This window comes from Tachysurus vachellii, chromosome 7, assembly GCF_030014155.1.
Source record: "Tachysurus vachellii isolate PV-2020 chromosome 7, HZAU_Pvac_v1, whole genome shotgun sequence".
NCBI classification, from domain to species: Eukaryota; Metazoa; Chordata; class Actinopteri; order Siluriformes; family Bagridae; genus Tachysurus; species Tachysurus vachellii.
In genome coordinates, this window is record NC_083466.1 from 13477288 (window position 1) to 13492606 (window position 15319).

The 15319-nt window shown below is 38.9% G+C and overlaps 1 protein-coding gene across 1 annotated transcript in view; it reads left to right on the forward strand.

Annotated features, from left to right (window-relative positions):
* LOC132848578 (inactive ubiquitin carboxyl-terminal hydrolase 53) overlaps positions 1–15117 on the forward strand; it is a 35055-nt gene extending 19938 nt beyond the window's left edge. Inside the window, exons 12-18 of the mRNA XM_060874421.1 lie at positions 1780–1914; positions 4218–4938; positions 6883–6950; positions 12381–12417; positions 12555–13258; positions 13352–13458; positions 13979–15117. Of these exons, the coding sequence (XP_060730404.1) occupies positions 1780–1914; positions 4218–4938; positions 6883–6950; positions 12381–12417; positions 12555–13258; positions 13352–13428 (1742 nt within the window). The 3' untranslated portion in view covers positions 13429–13458; positions 13979–15117. The remainder of the gene's footprint in view (positions 1–1779; positions 1915–4217; positions 4939–6882; positions 6951–12380; positions 12418–12554; positions 13259–13351; positions 13459–13978) is intronic.
* Positions 15118–15319: the final 202 nt, after the last annotated feature.

Below are 15319 nucleotides of genomic sequence, written 5' to 3' on the forward strand. Positions count from 1 at the left end.
AGAACGCAACTTTTCTTTTTTTTTTTATACCAAGTTTCCTCATTGCTATTTTAATTTAGTTTTATAAGTAGGGCTTGAAATGAAATGTGAAATCCTTCCTGGGGGCAGGATCTTTTTCTTTTTTGTCTCTTGTGCAATAAGGTTTAAAGGATGGTAATGTTCTTTCTGACTGTAATAGGCAAAGTGATCTGTTTCCACTCAGCTTATCCTTGAGTTTTTAGCAGAGAGGAATGGCTTAAAGAAACATGGGCATCTTAAGAGATATTTAAAAGAAAAAAAAGGCAATAAAGAATAGAGAAGGATATCATCTTCTTTTATTAGTGGACATTCCTCTCTTATTACTACCTGTTATCAGATTCTACCTTCTCTATTATAGTCAATATTATTCCAATAACAAAAGCTTTCAACTAACCCTTTGCTCCTGACCTCAAGCTATAGAGATTATCTGTTCATGTTCCAAATCAGAAAGACCCAATAAAGCAAGCAAGGGTTATTACAGGGTCTGTGTGGTTTAGGAGAAAAGTCACTACTGTATTAAATGCAAATAGTTTTCTTGCAGATACGTGGTACAAAATACAACGCTAGGCTTTCAACTTGCCTCACTCCTACTAGAAGAGAGGCTACTTCTTATTTTTCCTTATTTTTTTATCTGAAACCTTATGACTAGACGAACCCAAAGTGCCGTCCCAATTCCCAGCTCTTGAAAGTGTCTATTTTAAGTGTGATGCAGCTGTAAGTCTGGAAGGTGCAGGACCCATATTTTGTCTGTCTAAGTCTAGTAGACCGTCTTCAGTATGTTTAGAAAGAAGAATGCCACTTGACTGGCTGTGCGAGTGTTTAGCAGACATGCCGAAGCCAAACATTTGGTCATGTAGTGCACACACTCATCCTGTCAGCACACAACACACAACACAACTCATATTTCCCCCAATTTCAACCTCTCTCAGTGTTAAATGCAAAAATGTCATTGTGTCCCCATTCCTGCAATACTTTGCTTGTTGTTCTCACACACACAGCAGAATTCAGCAACGCAATCACACTCATCATACACACACATTTCTCTGTTTTAAGTCTCGCCAGGTTTCCCCAGAACCCTCAAGGGTGTAGAGTCTGAAGGGTCTGGTAGAGTCTGAAGGGTTCATTCCAAACAAACCAGAAGCCACGCCAGAGTCTACTAAAAGCCAAGAACAACTTGAACAAGAACACAAGATTAAACAGGTGCAATCAGGCGTGGCTTCTGCTTGGTTGGAATGAAAACCTGCACCCAAACCGGCCCTTTGTGGATAAGATTAGACACCGCTGGTGTAAGACGTACCATAATCTCGGTGTTAGATATACAATGAAGGCATGAAGCTGCTGCTTGTGGAGTTAATGGTGCAGCAATAAAACAAGCAGACAACTTCGATCTAGGAAGAAATATTAACATATGAATACAAGCTTATGTAGACCAGCTACACTCTCTCCCTCTCACACACACACACACACACACACACACACAGTGATGTTTAAGTTATGTAAACTATGTTACGCAGAGGATATGTCTAGTTAGTTTTACTTTTCCTATGAACTTTATGAACTTTAAATCTAATTAAATCAAACCTTTTATAAGTCTTGCAGCTGTTCTGTAGAAACAACAAATCCATGCAGAGGGAAAACACACAAATTGAACTTGTCTTCTAAATGGATCTAATAGCAACTGCTTAAGTCTGAGCTGTTTAGTACCACAATGTTGAATTGTTTCTTTAAACCAAAACATTATTCTCACTTTTTTTATTACAGTAAAAGTAAGCGGTGACCCAAAGGGCTTTTTGCGAGAGCTTTCCAGAGAAGTAGCCAGAGAAGCCCGCAACATTAACATCATGAGGAGAGACAATGATAAATCGCAGCAGAGGCCAGAAACACCAATACAAAGAGGTGAGATGGAATACACACACACACGCGCACACACACACAGTAGCAGTAATAACACTATACAAAAAGATGGTAAAAACTACTAAAGAAAGGAAAGAATCAGGTACATTTTCAGGTACAAAAAGGTACATTTTAAGCTGAAAATAATGAGTATGATTGTATACCATACAAACGGGTTTTGCTTCTGAGTGACGGGATTTAAAGTGTGTGGTTATGTCACTTAAAGGTCCCTCACACTGATGTCATTTGGGTCTCAGGGAATAGAAATAGATCATTATTCCACTTCTGTGTTATATCCATCGCGCTTTTCTAATGATGTTACGAATGCTGTCATCCATTTTTAGTAAGTGAGATGGAGCATTTTTCCCAGCAGGCATCAGTGCCTCCTTGTAACATGTTCATTTAATGAGGATGATATTTAACGACTAAAGGCTAATATAAATATTAGCTACAATTGGGGCTGTAATATGAGGCACCCCTTGGTGTTGTCCCGATATTGATGTGCATATTAAATAATTGAACAATATCTTGATTCTTTTTAGCTAGTCAGTGAAGGAATTGGCAAATATAGGCTGATGCTTTCAAGCATTATGGTGGTGATTTTAATGAGCACTATATCACATTTTGTTATTGCGGACATATTTATTAAATCCATAAATTTGATCAGTAGCACAAAGCCTGAATCACTGAGCCACCACTAGCCCACTAGCACTAAACAAATATGTGTATCTAGATGGAGTGCAATATTGAGCAGAGAACCATTACAACCCAGAGAGTAGAGCATCAGATATTTTAAATCTGAGGGTCCAGGATTAAAGTTTAGGAGTTTAATCCCACTTGGTGCTCACAGGATTTGTTTTCTAAGGTTAGTGTTGGTTCAGTGCTCTGGCTCTGGGTTACAGGGTTCAATCCCTTCACTGCCAAACTGCCTCTGTTGGGCTCTTGAGCAAGCCTCGTAACCACCTCTGCAGAGGGCCGTGCTCTGTGCTCTGACCCGAATTTCCTAACAAGCTGAGATTTGCAAAGAAAAGAATTTCAGGAATTTGATGTGCTGTAATGTAGATATGAAACAGAAAAGTATTCTCCCCTTCTTTTGAAAGATGCAGAAGTTTGTGTTCATCTTTTAGGGAACTAGTGTCAGTTTTGGTGTATAGTATGTAACGTGTGCTGATATTTTGGATGGAATTTCGGATGAAATCCTTCCCTGTTCCCAATACGTCGTACACATCCATCTCATAGATGTTTATTATGATTTATAATCTCTATAAATTCAAGTCTGAGTAATTCTGACCACATGGTGCATCAATCAATAGTAATAATATGACCGTCTTTCAGCTTTTCAGTCTTTCAAATTTTAGTATTAAATGTAATCATGTTTGGGCATGCATGTGTACACACACACACACACACACACACACACACACACACACACCACACACACACACACACACACACACCTGCACCTAATAATAGTTATAGCATGATTTAAAGTCTTTATCCAGCTTTGTCAGCAAACTATAACTAAATGGAAAATGTAGCTAGAGTTAAAAGCCATGTCATTTCCTATCCAGTGATTTGATACAGCGTCCCAGGCGACGATAAGTCTCATATAATATCACATAACTGTCATCGCACTATACTTACTCCTGTTCTTTTCTATTGTCTGCTTCACTGAGATGTTTTTATGAGTTTAGATGGGAACATGTAGAGCTTTTACGTGTGTGTGTGTGTGTGTGTGAGAGAGATTATTCTGACTTTGTCCTTATAATGGTTTCCATCCTTTTTGTTTTCTCAGACAATTAATTGACATAAAACCTGCACATATTTCCCTTGTACTACCAAGGTGTATTCCACTTATAAACGGTGTCTCTTAATGCACATTTATTTGATGTCCATACCCATAGAGATATATACACACACTCATACTTATTTTTTTAGGTATTTCTTCTGATCACTGTATCTGAAGACTTACTAATGGTCTTAGCGGGTTCGTCTGCCACCAGCCTTGTACGTGCAGACTGGGATGCAAAACAGTGGAGCTGGCATCAAAGCATTGTGTATTATCTGTAGATTAATTCAGCCTTATTCACACCAAAAAGTGTCAACCTTCCTCTTTCAGTGAGGGAGAAAAGACATGCTTTCTTTACATGATGTACTCACACTACGCAGTACTAATAAAACCATTGGTTTTGTCATTTTAAAAGTTTTTTTTTTTTTAAATGATCATTCAGTTATTGAAAAAAGTTAACAGTACAGTAAATTATTATTTACATCTCTTAATAATGATGATCTTTTTCTCTTCCCAGACACGGCCTCAGAGAGGTCCTACTCGCGATCACTGTCTCCTCCTGAGAACGGATTTAAAAACACAGAGTCTCGGCTGTATAGAAGTCAGGGCAGAGGCCCGACTCGGGCAGAGCGCTTGCCCCGCACAGACAGGCGTGTGGCTCATGCACCACGTTCACATTCTCAGCCTCGCATCCCAGTTCAGCCTCCTTCCTGCAATCATTCCTCGAGAAACAATTTCTCAAATGGTTACGATACAGACAGCAGCTGTGATGCGAGAGAGCGGCCTAACGGAGCCCCACGCACTCATACTAACCGAGGTTGGAAGCCCATGCGTGAGGTCCTCAATGTCGACAGCATACTGAGCAACGACAATGAGCACCATCTCCCCGGCCTGGGACAGCAATTTTCTGGCCAGAAGCAAATGCCTTATGAGCGGGAGTCCAGGGCTGCACGTGAAGATGGTAAACCTAAAAGTTTGATGACTATTTACGAGGATGAGCAGCGTCACGAACTGGGCAGCCGGACATCCCTGGACTCTGAAAGCCGTGAAAGGGAAAGGACTAAAGGCACAGTTAACCACTTAACACTCAAAAAGGAAAACTGGAAGAACCAGCGAATGGAATCTGGCTATGAGAGCAGCGACAGGCTCAGCAACGGCTCGGCTAGTCTAGACTCTCCTGTAGTGGACAGCGTTGGTGCCAAAGAGCTCCGACGTGTCCCTGATTTACACCTGCTGAGGTGAGTAAGTTTGGCTGTTTGTGTTTCTTTCGCCATTTCTTTTCTTACCTGACTGAGTGAAAATGGAATTTTGGAACTTGTTAGTTTATATTAATTGTTTTATATAATTGGATTTCTAATTAATCTAGTTAATCTAAACGTATTCTCACACTGTACTCTTGTAATGGTGGTAGGAATGGTGTCCTTCGCTCAGTTAGTGGGTTAGAACACCGCTTTCTCATGTTCATTTAAATCTGATATTTTACAGATAAAACTATTTTTGCCCTGGTAAAGTTTCTCATCAGTAAACACCTGCTGTAGAAAGGACATTATTTACATTTACATTATTTACTGTCCAGTGTCACCCAAATGAGGATGGGTTCCCTTCTGAGCCTGTTCTGACCTGTTCAGGGAGTTTTTCCCTGCCACTGTCACCTCAGGCTTGCTCATTAGGGATACATGTTAGAAATAAGTGATAAATAAATTTTAAACTTTCAGATTTGTATTCCATGTTTCTATACTTCAGTAAAGTTGTTTTGAGTCAATGCCAGTTGTCCAAATCACTATCAAATAAGCTGCATTGAATTGGAAACTACAAATGAACTGGGTAAGGGTATAGACACAAGCCTCCCCATGGCATTTTCCACATATTGAAATGTGCTGATGTATTGAGGCTTATTTTTATATTATTATGTTATTGAGTTTTGCAGACTGTAGTACTGAATAAATGAGCTAATCCTCATGATTTTGTACAAAGCAATATATAATTTAAAAAAATCTGATCAATATCCCAAAGACTTGTTATACTACCAATGAGCCACTACCTCCAATCATGTGCAAGATATCTGTATGTTCTGCTAACCATTCCTGAGCTGGGAACACCATTTTATTAGCGTAACGCATGACAAAGGAGGACACTTTCAGGACTCTGTCTGCATGTGCATCTGCATGTGCGTCTGCATGTCTGTCTGCATGTGCATCTGCATGTGCTTCTGCATGTGCGTCTGCATGTGCGTCTGCACGTGCTTCTGCATGTGCTTCTGCATGTCTGTCTGCATGTGCGTCATGTACTCTCCCTGTCTGCCTCCCTGTCTGTTTGTATGTTTACCGATGATTCCTTTTTCTAAACCCAAACAACTAATTCACTTCCATCCAGACGTCAGATTATTGAGTGTGCTGAAGTGCTGTAGCTTTGTGCAAGCTTTCTCTTCCTGCACTCGAGCTCGTTGAGGAGAATTGCTGTTGCAGTCATTTACAGACTAACTCATTGAAATTAAATGTCTGTGGTGCTTGGCAACATTCCACAGATAAAATGATGATAAAACATTAAAGGCCACCTAATTAAAGCCTCGATTTAAAATGCTTGAAGTGAAATAAGTGGCATAGAAACATAAACCTCAGATCACATCATATCACATCAAATCAGCATTTTCTGGGTTGTCTGTGTATTCAGATGCATGTTTAATGTTCCTGCTATTTCACCGGAACAGTAGTAATTTACTGGGAATGTAACCTGTAAGCTTTAATGAAATAAAGGCATTTGTTACTTTTTAGATTAGTATTAATAACACTATTATTCTCACTGGAAAATAACCGTGTTGTCGTGTCAATGTAAAAGAAGTGGAATTTAATACGTTAAGTTTTGGTTCTAGTCTTTATTGGTGTGTAATTTGATCGTGCATAGCATGTCATTTAAGCTGTTCTTAAATACTTCTACAGTGATGGATTTAAAAAAGTGGTAGTTGAAGAAAAAAGTTTCCGTGGTGAGAAAAAAGGCAAAGAGGTGGTGATCACATTCCACTGACGTAAATCAATGGTTTTGTGAGCGTAAGCTCTTGGAAAGCCCTTGAAAGCCAGGGTGTGAGGGGAAAACCTGTAACCTGCAATATTACACTGAGAGAAATCCACATGAGGAGTTTAGCTATTGTGTTTTGTCACTCAGTCAATTAATTATTTGCTTCTTAGGGACCAAGATTACCTACGGAGGTATGAGGACTCCAAGGCAGACGGTTCACACACTCCACTTTCTTTAGGTAAGTGCGTAATATATGATGAGATTAGAGGTACTTTAAATTTTGTTGTGTCCCGTGACAATAGTGTGGCAACACAGAGAAACATAACAGGAATTAAAATAAAGGAAATTACGAATAAATTAACAATGAGTACATTGTAAAACTATTAACAAGAGTGCACATGATTGTATTGCCTTGATTATTGAAATGTATATGGAGGATCTATATATTGCACATACCATAAAACCATTAGTGGCATATTGCACGTTGTATAAAGTGACAAAGGGAACTGTGTCTAATAGAAAGTTATACTTTAGTGCATATTTCCTAGAACAGTGAAGTTTAAGCTTGTCTGTGTGCGCGCGTGTCTGTGTGCGCGCGTGTCTGTGTGCGCGCGTGTCTGTGTGCGCGCGTGTCTGTGTGCGCGCGCGTCTGTGTGCGCGCGCGTCTGTGTGCGCGCCGCGTCTGTGTGCGCGCCGCGTCTGTGTGCGCGCCGCGTCTGTGTGCGCGCCGCGTCTGTGTGCGCGCCGCGTCTGTGTGCGCGCGTGTCTGTGTGTGCCCGCCCTGTCTGGTCATCCTGGCACATGGCTCACAATAAAGATATCATTCATCCTCTTAGAGATTAGGCAGGAACACAACCTACTCACTAGTTTTAGCAGAAAGTAAACAACTAAGACAAAGAAACGTTTGCTGGGGTGGCAGAATGGCAGTACAGGGCAGTCGGCTGTTTGTTAATGCTGTGTCAGTCCTGCAGAGAAGCAGAGTGGTGCTGCCCAGCTGTGCCCACGCTGCCAGAACATGACAAGAGCAGGACTGTCAGGAAGGTGACATTTAAACCCACATGAAAATGTAAAAAAAAAAAATGTTTTGCAGTGTCTCTGTTTGTTTATTGATTTCCCCCCATGATAACATTCAATATGACTTGATGTGTTAAATGTGGTGACATCAGTCAGAAAAGCATTAGTCCCGATAGTGAGATTTCCATGTTTGTGTCCTGTTAAAGGTGGTTTATGTAACAGTTAAGAGTTGATGAATTGAAGCGGAAAGAGCAGCATTTCGAGCTGACCTCATGCTGGCCTGGAAGTACCTCTGTACCCACGGACATGTTAGCTGTTTGCTGACCTCTAAGCTTTGTTCTCTGTATCTTCTGTGAGATGTTTATTTATTTGATATAAACATTGAAGTGGATCATACGAATAAATGTTGACAATTTTGCAATTCATCCTAAACTGCATGGATGTCACTCTGTAGGCGTGTAGGCTCCGCAGTTCTTGCAGTGTTCTGGCATGTTTGATGTTGATATGGATGTGTGGTTAGTGTTCCTCCTTCCTGTTTTATTCTGTTCCATTTTGCAGATTGTATTGACAGGTCAATTTAGCACCCGTTCAGGCCCTTTGTGTCCGCGGTGTGAGTTTCACCGTGTTCATTCTGCTGAGCGTTATAGGATCCTGTGTTTAAAGCTGCAGAAGTACATTAATACATTCAGCTGTTTGGGATCGACCGTATTCACAGTATCGAGAGGGTTTTTGTAGTGAATCTGATTTATATGTTGAAATCCAGTTTTAGATATTATAACTCTGTTACAAGTGAATTCGTTTGTTTACACTGTAGCTGAATTTGATCATTGTATCAGCATTGGTCCTTTTAGCAGTGATACATCAACATGACGATTTTGGATATAAGCTTTTATATAAATATGCATATTCAATTTTAGAAACAAATTACTTTATAATTTTTATAAGGCCATGAACAAAATGTACTATATATACTATATATTAAACAAAAAATGTAAATAAATAAAATTGAGCCGGTTATCATGATGCAATATCATATGAATCAAAATGATGATCAGTTTGTATTTATTTATTTTACTTTTATTTATTTAGCTGATGTTTGTACTGTGCAGAAATACACAGTTAGTATGACTCACTGTCCCCTTTATGAAGTCTCTCCTTTTTAAACATGCGTTTAGTACAACTACACAGTGGATAAATAAAATCCCATTTTAACATTGGATTTTTCTTTTGTCCTAAAATGCATTAAAAACTGAACTCCAGTGAACACTACAGAATCTAAAGAGTGCAAAATATATAATGAAATTTCTGCCTCGTTTTGCCTTCGCATGTAGCTTTGTTTACGTTCTTGTCAGAAGCCACTCGAGAATTACACAAACACAAATATCTGATCATTCTGGTGTCTCAAGACTTCTGAACCACATTTTTTAGACAATTGAATATAAAATAATGTATATAAACTTGAGTCCAATTTTTTGCTTGTTTACGGTGTTGTAATCATTTGTCCCGTGAAATAAGGTTAAGTCTAGCTTTTACATCAGTGCGTTAACTTTTCTTTCTTAAGATAATGTTTAAATGAAAGCTGCTTGTTCTTGTGATTTCTCTTCTCAAATACTAACTGCTGTGTATTTCGCTTGCATTTGTTTAAGCTCAGTGCTGCGCTCATTACTTTCCTGGCTTAGAGCTGCACTTTGTGTCCCACCAGCTGTAGCTAAAGGTCACGTCAGCAGGAACTACTGAAAGTTCAACCTGTTCTATAGACATAGCCTTTATTGGGGTGATTTTAGTATTGCATCTTAACATTAAATGGGATCTGTTTCTAATAATAAAAAAAAAAATGCGTGTGCAAAAAATTATTATAAGTCGAACTCGATCCGTGTATCTGACAGCAATCTGATCTAGCTGAGAGCTGCTCATTGTAGCTTTGTAGTGATGGCTGTTTTTGGAACAGAATTTCTTCTGACCAAACTGCTAGTGACACGTGATTCGTTATAGCATTTGGCCTCCAAATATATCTCGGATAAGTTGGAGGTCAGTTACATTTTCTGCACTTTTGAAGAACAGTAGCTTGTGTTAGTTTGTCATTAAAATTGTCACACTTGTAAATTGTGAGACCATTTACAATTTAGGAGCAAATGTGATTGTGTTAAATGTTCTTTCCATGTTATCTGGCTTTTTTTTTTTTTTTTTTTTTTTTTTTCCTGAATTTAAGTATGACTGAGTTAACAAAACAGGTGTTGGACAGTGAGGCGAGCCGTGACACTGGAGGTGATCTCACTCTTCCAGTTCAGACCAGTGCTGATTTACGGCTTCACCCATGTACCACCCATAGCCCTGCCCTTCCAGCCGGTCTATCTTAAGCTCCCACATTGCCAGGAGCACTGCCGCAGGCCCATCTCGTCACATGATATATTTATGTCCTTAATTAATGCTTCTCCAAGTGTGAGACTATCATTAGAATATCAGTGTTGTGGCTTGTGGGCGGTGTTCACTGAAGATGTACACACATGAATGAAGGAACTGCCTCACAGGGGCAGTGTAGATGAGATCATGTCTCAAACTGTAGATGTTGTTTTCTCTGCTTCATTGTTGTATTCTAGCTTCTGATTGGTCAGAAGTTGCACCCCAGACCTCTTCATCTAACACGAGTGCCTGAACTTACTAAGGCTCAAAGACACACTCCAAAATCTAGGGGAAAGCTTTCTCAGAAGAGATTTAATTGTAATAGGAAAGAACTGGAATATGGATTGGGATGTTCAGCAGGCACATATGGGCGTAATGGTCAGGTGTCTGTACTTCTGGCCATGGAGTATATAGATGGGTAAAAAAAAAAAGCATATTGTGTTGTTTATCAATAAATATAAATGAAACAACATAGTTGTGTTGAATTAGGAATATAAAGATGCTCAGTAATGCTGTTATAGCACAATGTAGTACTTACCCAAAGTGGATTATGTTCCTATAGCATCATGGCCCTTTCTTTATAAAATTGATCATGAGCAGCCTAGACATGTGATTGGCTAAAAAATGTGGAACTTTTGGCCTTACCAGAAAATTCAAAGTTAAGCTCTCAGAATCTATAGAAATATTCATTAGTGCGGTGATGACTGTTCTGTGATTAATAACACTGTGATCATATTTCAGTTTGTACTTCTGTCTGTTATGACTGCAGTATAACAGTTTTATTTAACTAATAGGTAAAACCTACTGTACTGCCTGTGAGCCTTCAAGCAGCAAAAAAACAATCCACAACTGATTTTTCATAAATTTTCACTTGCACAATTTCAAAGATATTTTTGTTTTCGTCTGTATTTTGTTTTCTGTTTATAGCATATCTGCCTGCTGCTATCACTGTGGGTTGTGGCTTTCAGTTAGAGATCCTTTACAAGATGTGTAAACATGATCGGCTCGGAAGAAGAAGGTAAAAGAAGAAGCCAAAACGAGGTCTAAAGTCTTGTCATAATCGTGTGCTGGCTAAAACATACCTGGCTGTTAATGCACTGAGAAAATAATAACAGCAGAAGGAGGGAGAAAGCAGTGTGCTGACACATCACAACTCTGTCTTGCAGGCTAGTGCAGTTTCACGTCTCTGGGTTTGCAGGCTGCACCTCTAGGGAGAACTCGTACCATCCTGCTCAAATGCTGGCCATGTAGTGCTTTTTTCCCCTCCCACATATTTTTGTTTTTGTATACTTTTATTTTATCAGACATATCTCTAGACCACTCAGTTTTGTACCTTGTTTGATCAGTGTCCACGCACATCCATTACACTGATGAGTAGAAATTATACTGCATTCACGATATCATTTACACATATTTCACCTTATTAAAACAATTTAGGATTTAAATTAACATGTGTGTGTGTGTTTTCTGTTTGTCCTTTGTATTGAATTCCAGTCCACTTCGGATGTAGTGTATCTGCAGTGTTCGCACTTGTCAGCAGCACTTTGGCTGGTTCCTGAGCGTCCTCTGGTGGCTGTATTTGTGTTCACGTTTTTCTGCTGCTCTGTTAGATGATGTGTCTTATGCTACATTCACTCACACAATGATGTCATTGCTGCAGGTCTCCACTCGCTGTATTATGAAGTAGGCGTTTCGACGTTGCCATAGTAACGTCCATCAGTTGGTTTATGCAACTAGCATTCTAGTTTCAAAACAATCTTCTTGTCGCTAAAATGAAACATTTTGGAGGGATATTTGACATTTGTATATAAAAATGGGTTCTTCCACGCACCTGCTACTGTCTTCTTTTCCGTTAGTAGTTGGTGCGCTACTGTAAGTCACTCAACATTTGCATAAAGTACAACTTTGTCGTATCCTTGGACATGCTTTCGCATCTAGTCGCCAACGTTCACTGACAGTTTTCAATGAAAAATCTCTGGTCGCTTTGTCACTGTGAGCTGATGTACAGTATGTGTGAACGACTCATTAGAAGGTGAACTGGCTATTTTTTTCCTCAGTAATTAATTGTTTACTTTGTTTATTTTATGGAGTTTTGCAGTGAAGTGGAATCATGTTTTCTGTTTATTTATTTATTATTTTATTTTGTGGTAACTAAGAGGATGGCTTATAAATACCCTGTATGCTTTGCTGTCATTTCTTAAGGAATTTGAACAACTTATTAAGAATCTAATTTAGATTATTTTCTTTTTTATAGGTGAATTGCGAGGGAAACAACATGAATATATTCCCAGGTAAAGCGTTGGTGATGGTTAAAAAATGTTTTGTCTCTGAAACACATTCCGTTTATTTTGTTTATATATTGTCCACATGTGTAGGTCTTTTGTTATGGCTAACAGAAAATAATGCTTTTATTTTCTTGGTGTTCTAGACTAAACAGAAGAGGTCCCTTGGATGGAACAGACGGAAGTATTGGGACTGCATTATTAAAGAAAACAAGCAGCTCTGAGTGGAACAGCTCTGATGATTTGGCCGGTCCTGTATCAGAGCAGGAGGATTCTTTATCTCAAACTGATGTTCCTCCACTTGTTCCTCACCAACAAGCCCAGAGCTTTTCTCAGTCGTCAGCTCCACCATTACCCCCTAAACCCCAAGTCCTGAGATCTGATAACAAGAGAGGTCTGATCCAAGACTCTGCTCAAACGAGACCCAAATCTCCGGCCTACAAAGGAGTGACTTTGTCAAAGATGAGTTCAGGGATATGGCTTGAGAATTCTGAGCTAAATATGCTCTCTTCATCAGACAGCAGCTCTAAATCCGGCTCGTCCGACCAAGAGAGGAACGATCTGTCTGCCAGCGAGAGCGAGGACAAGTGTCCCAGCAACCCTGATTGCTGCTTCGATTCCACTGTCACAGGAGAGTATGTAATCCCCACCACCTACTTTTCTGTCGATAGCTGCATGACAGACACTTACCGGGCTAAGTACCATAAGAAAAGATCTGCTCTTCATGCAGCAGCAGATTCTAAAAGAGGAGAGCACACGTCGTCTAGCGAGAGCGATCACGGGGAAAGGGCATCCCCATCTCCTGCAGATTTCAAGATCCCAGATCTGTCCAGAACCAAGAAAGAAACAGGTATTATTACTATGTAGTCTGAATTATTTCACATCCTATATTCATGTAACAGACCAGACTTTGAATTTAACCACAAAACATCCTCTTTTTCAGCCCATACCAGCACTAAACCCATCGTAAAATGGAATCCTGTGTCTGTAAAAGGACTGGATGAACATGGCTTCCTATGACCCCCACCATGAATCCCACCAGACATAAAGGTAAAGATTACATGACATGTGTATGTACATATGCATATAAATCCTGTCCCAAAGGTTTTTATACATAGGGGAAATGAACCATTTTTCTTTTCTTTTCTTTTCTTTTCTTTTCTTTTCTTTTTTTTCTGCAAAATTAAACTTTATTTACAAAACCTCCTCTTGGTGATCAACATTTCTTTGTAAATACACATTCTGTCATCTCTCCCACTCATGACGAATATGTGTTAAGACATCTGGTAATATTCATGTAATTGGATTTCCAATGCAACCTTGAGACAGCTTCCTGTTCATACCATGAGAATGACTTCAGTGCCTTCTTCTTTTGTTAAAGGCATTCTTAAAGGCTAGTTCAGAATAAATATACATATTACCATATATACTCTGCATGAAAGATTTAAGAAGACATTTTACAAAAAGGTGTTCATTTCCCCAATGTATAAAGGACGTTTTATTTAAAATACATGTAAAGAAAATACAAATGTAAAGGACCATTTTCTAAATAGTTTGCTTCTTTTAACAGATGATTTTAAAATGGACCTAGTGCCAAAGACTTCAGCCACACAGACAAAGACCTGAGACACCTACTGTATGCTCTGCCATCTTTGCTCACCTTATATATTGCATCAGATCCATTCGAGGAACAATTCACTGGACATGTCTGCTATAGCACATTTATGAGCCATAATGAAAGAGCTTTCATTGCTTGACTGTTGCTTTTCAGTCACAATATTTTAACATGAAAATCCGAATGTAGGAAACACAAGACTACAAACTACCAGACCTAAGACATGTAAGAGCTGCTCTGATTGTTTCGGGAAGATTCCAGTGCAACTGGATAAGAACACGTTGGTGATTTTTAAATGTATGGATGCTGATTTATTTCTGTTATGTATGATGGTCTTCTCTGGAACGGGAAATGATTTAAAATATATTTTCATATTTTGTCGATTTGTTTTTTAAGATAAAGCCGAGCCTGCTTAATGTTTTTTTTTTCCCTACTGAGTTTACATAGTTTTCTATTATCTTGGCTGTAGTTGAAGTGGGTTTTTATCGGAGTTCTCACTATGTCCATTAAGCCTACATGCACTAAACTGCATTTTCTCCCATGTGTCTGCCTTTTAAACGTGCTGCTCTGAGTGTAGATGCAGGAAGCAAAAACACTGACTTGTGTACTAAAGCACACAGATTATTTTTTTCCATCAAATTGAAATCAGTTAAATGTTACACAACAGTCATGATTGTTTGATTTTTTTTTTTAGGCACTTGGAGCCGCTGATCTCCTTAAATCGTTCAATTCAAGGTTGCACTTTTTTATAGTGAACTGGACCCTTAGAAATTGTTGTTATAGAGGTTATGACAAAAAGATATGCTTGTACGTGACTTTTAACTTGCTCCAAAATATATGGGTACACTGTACAGTTTTATTTTAAAAGCCTTTCTTTGTCTTGAACACAATGTACATTTTTATATTTTATTTTTGTTTAAGTACGATTGCATTTTGTACATTTTACTAGGCAAACAATAATAAAACCGTGCCTTATTTTGTATGTAAACAGAACCGAAGTTGGCTTATTTTATTTGTAATTTCTTTTGTATGTTGTATTGCTTCATTTCTACTGACCAACAAATGTTTAATAAATGATTTTCATCTGAACGTGATACTGCTTCAGTGTGCTGATGGCTTTAAAGGGATTTGATAACACTCAAGGTTCAGTGAGGAGGGAGTGATCGTATCAACCTGAGTCTATAATGTGTTTAAATCTAATACTGAGGTATATAATACAAATACAATAAGGGGATATAGGCATTCGGAGCCATTTTTCCTGGTATTTAAAATACTTCCAGTGCATACATCCACTTG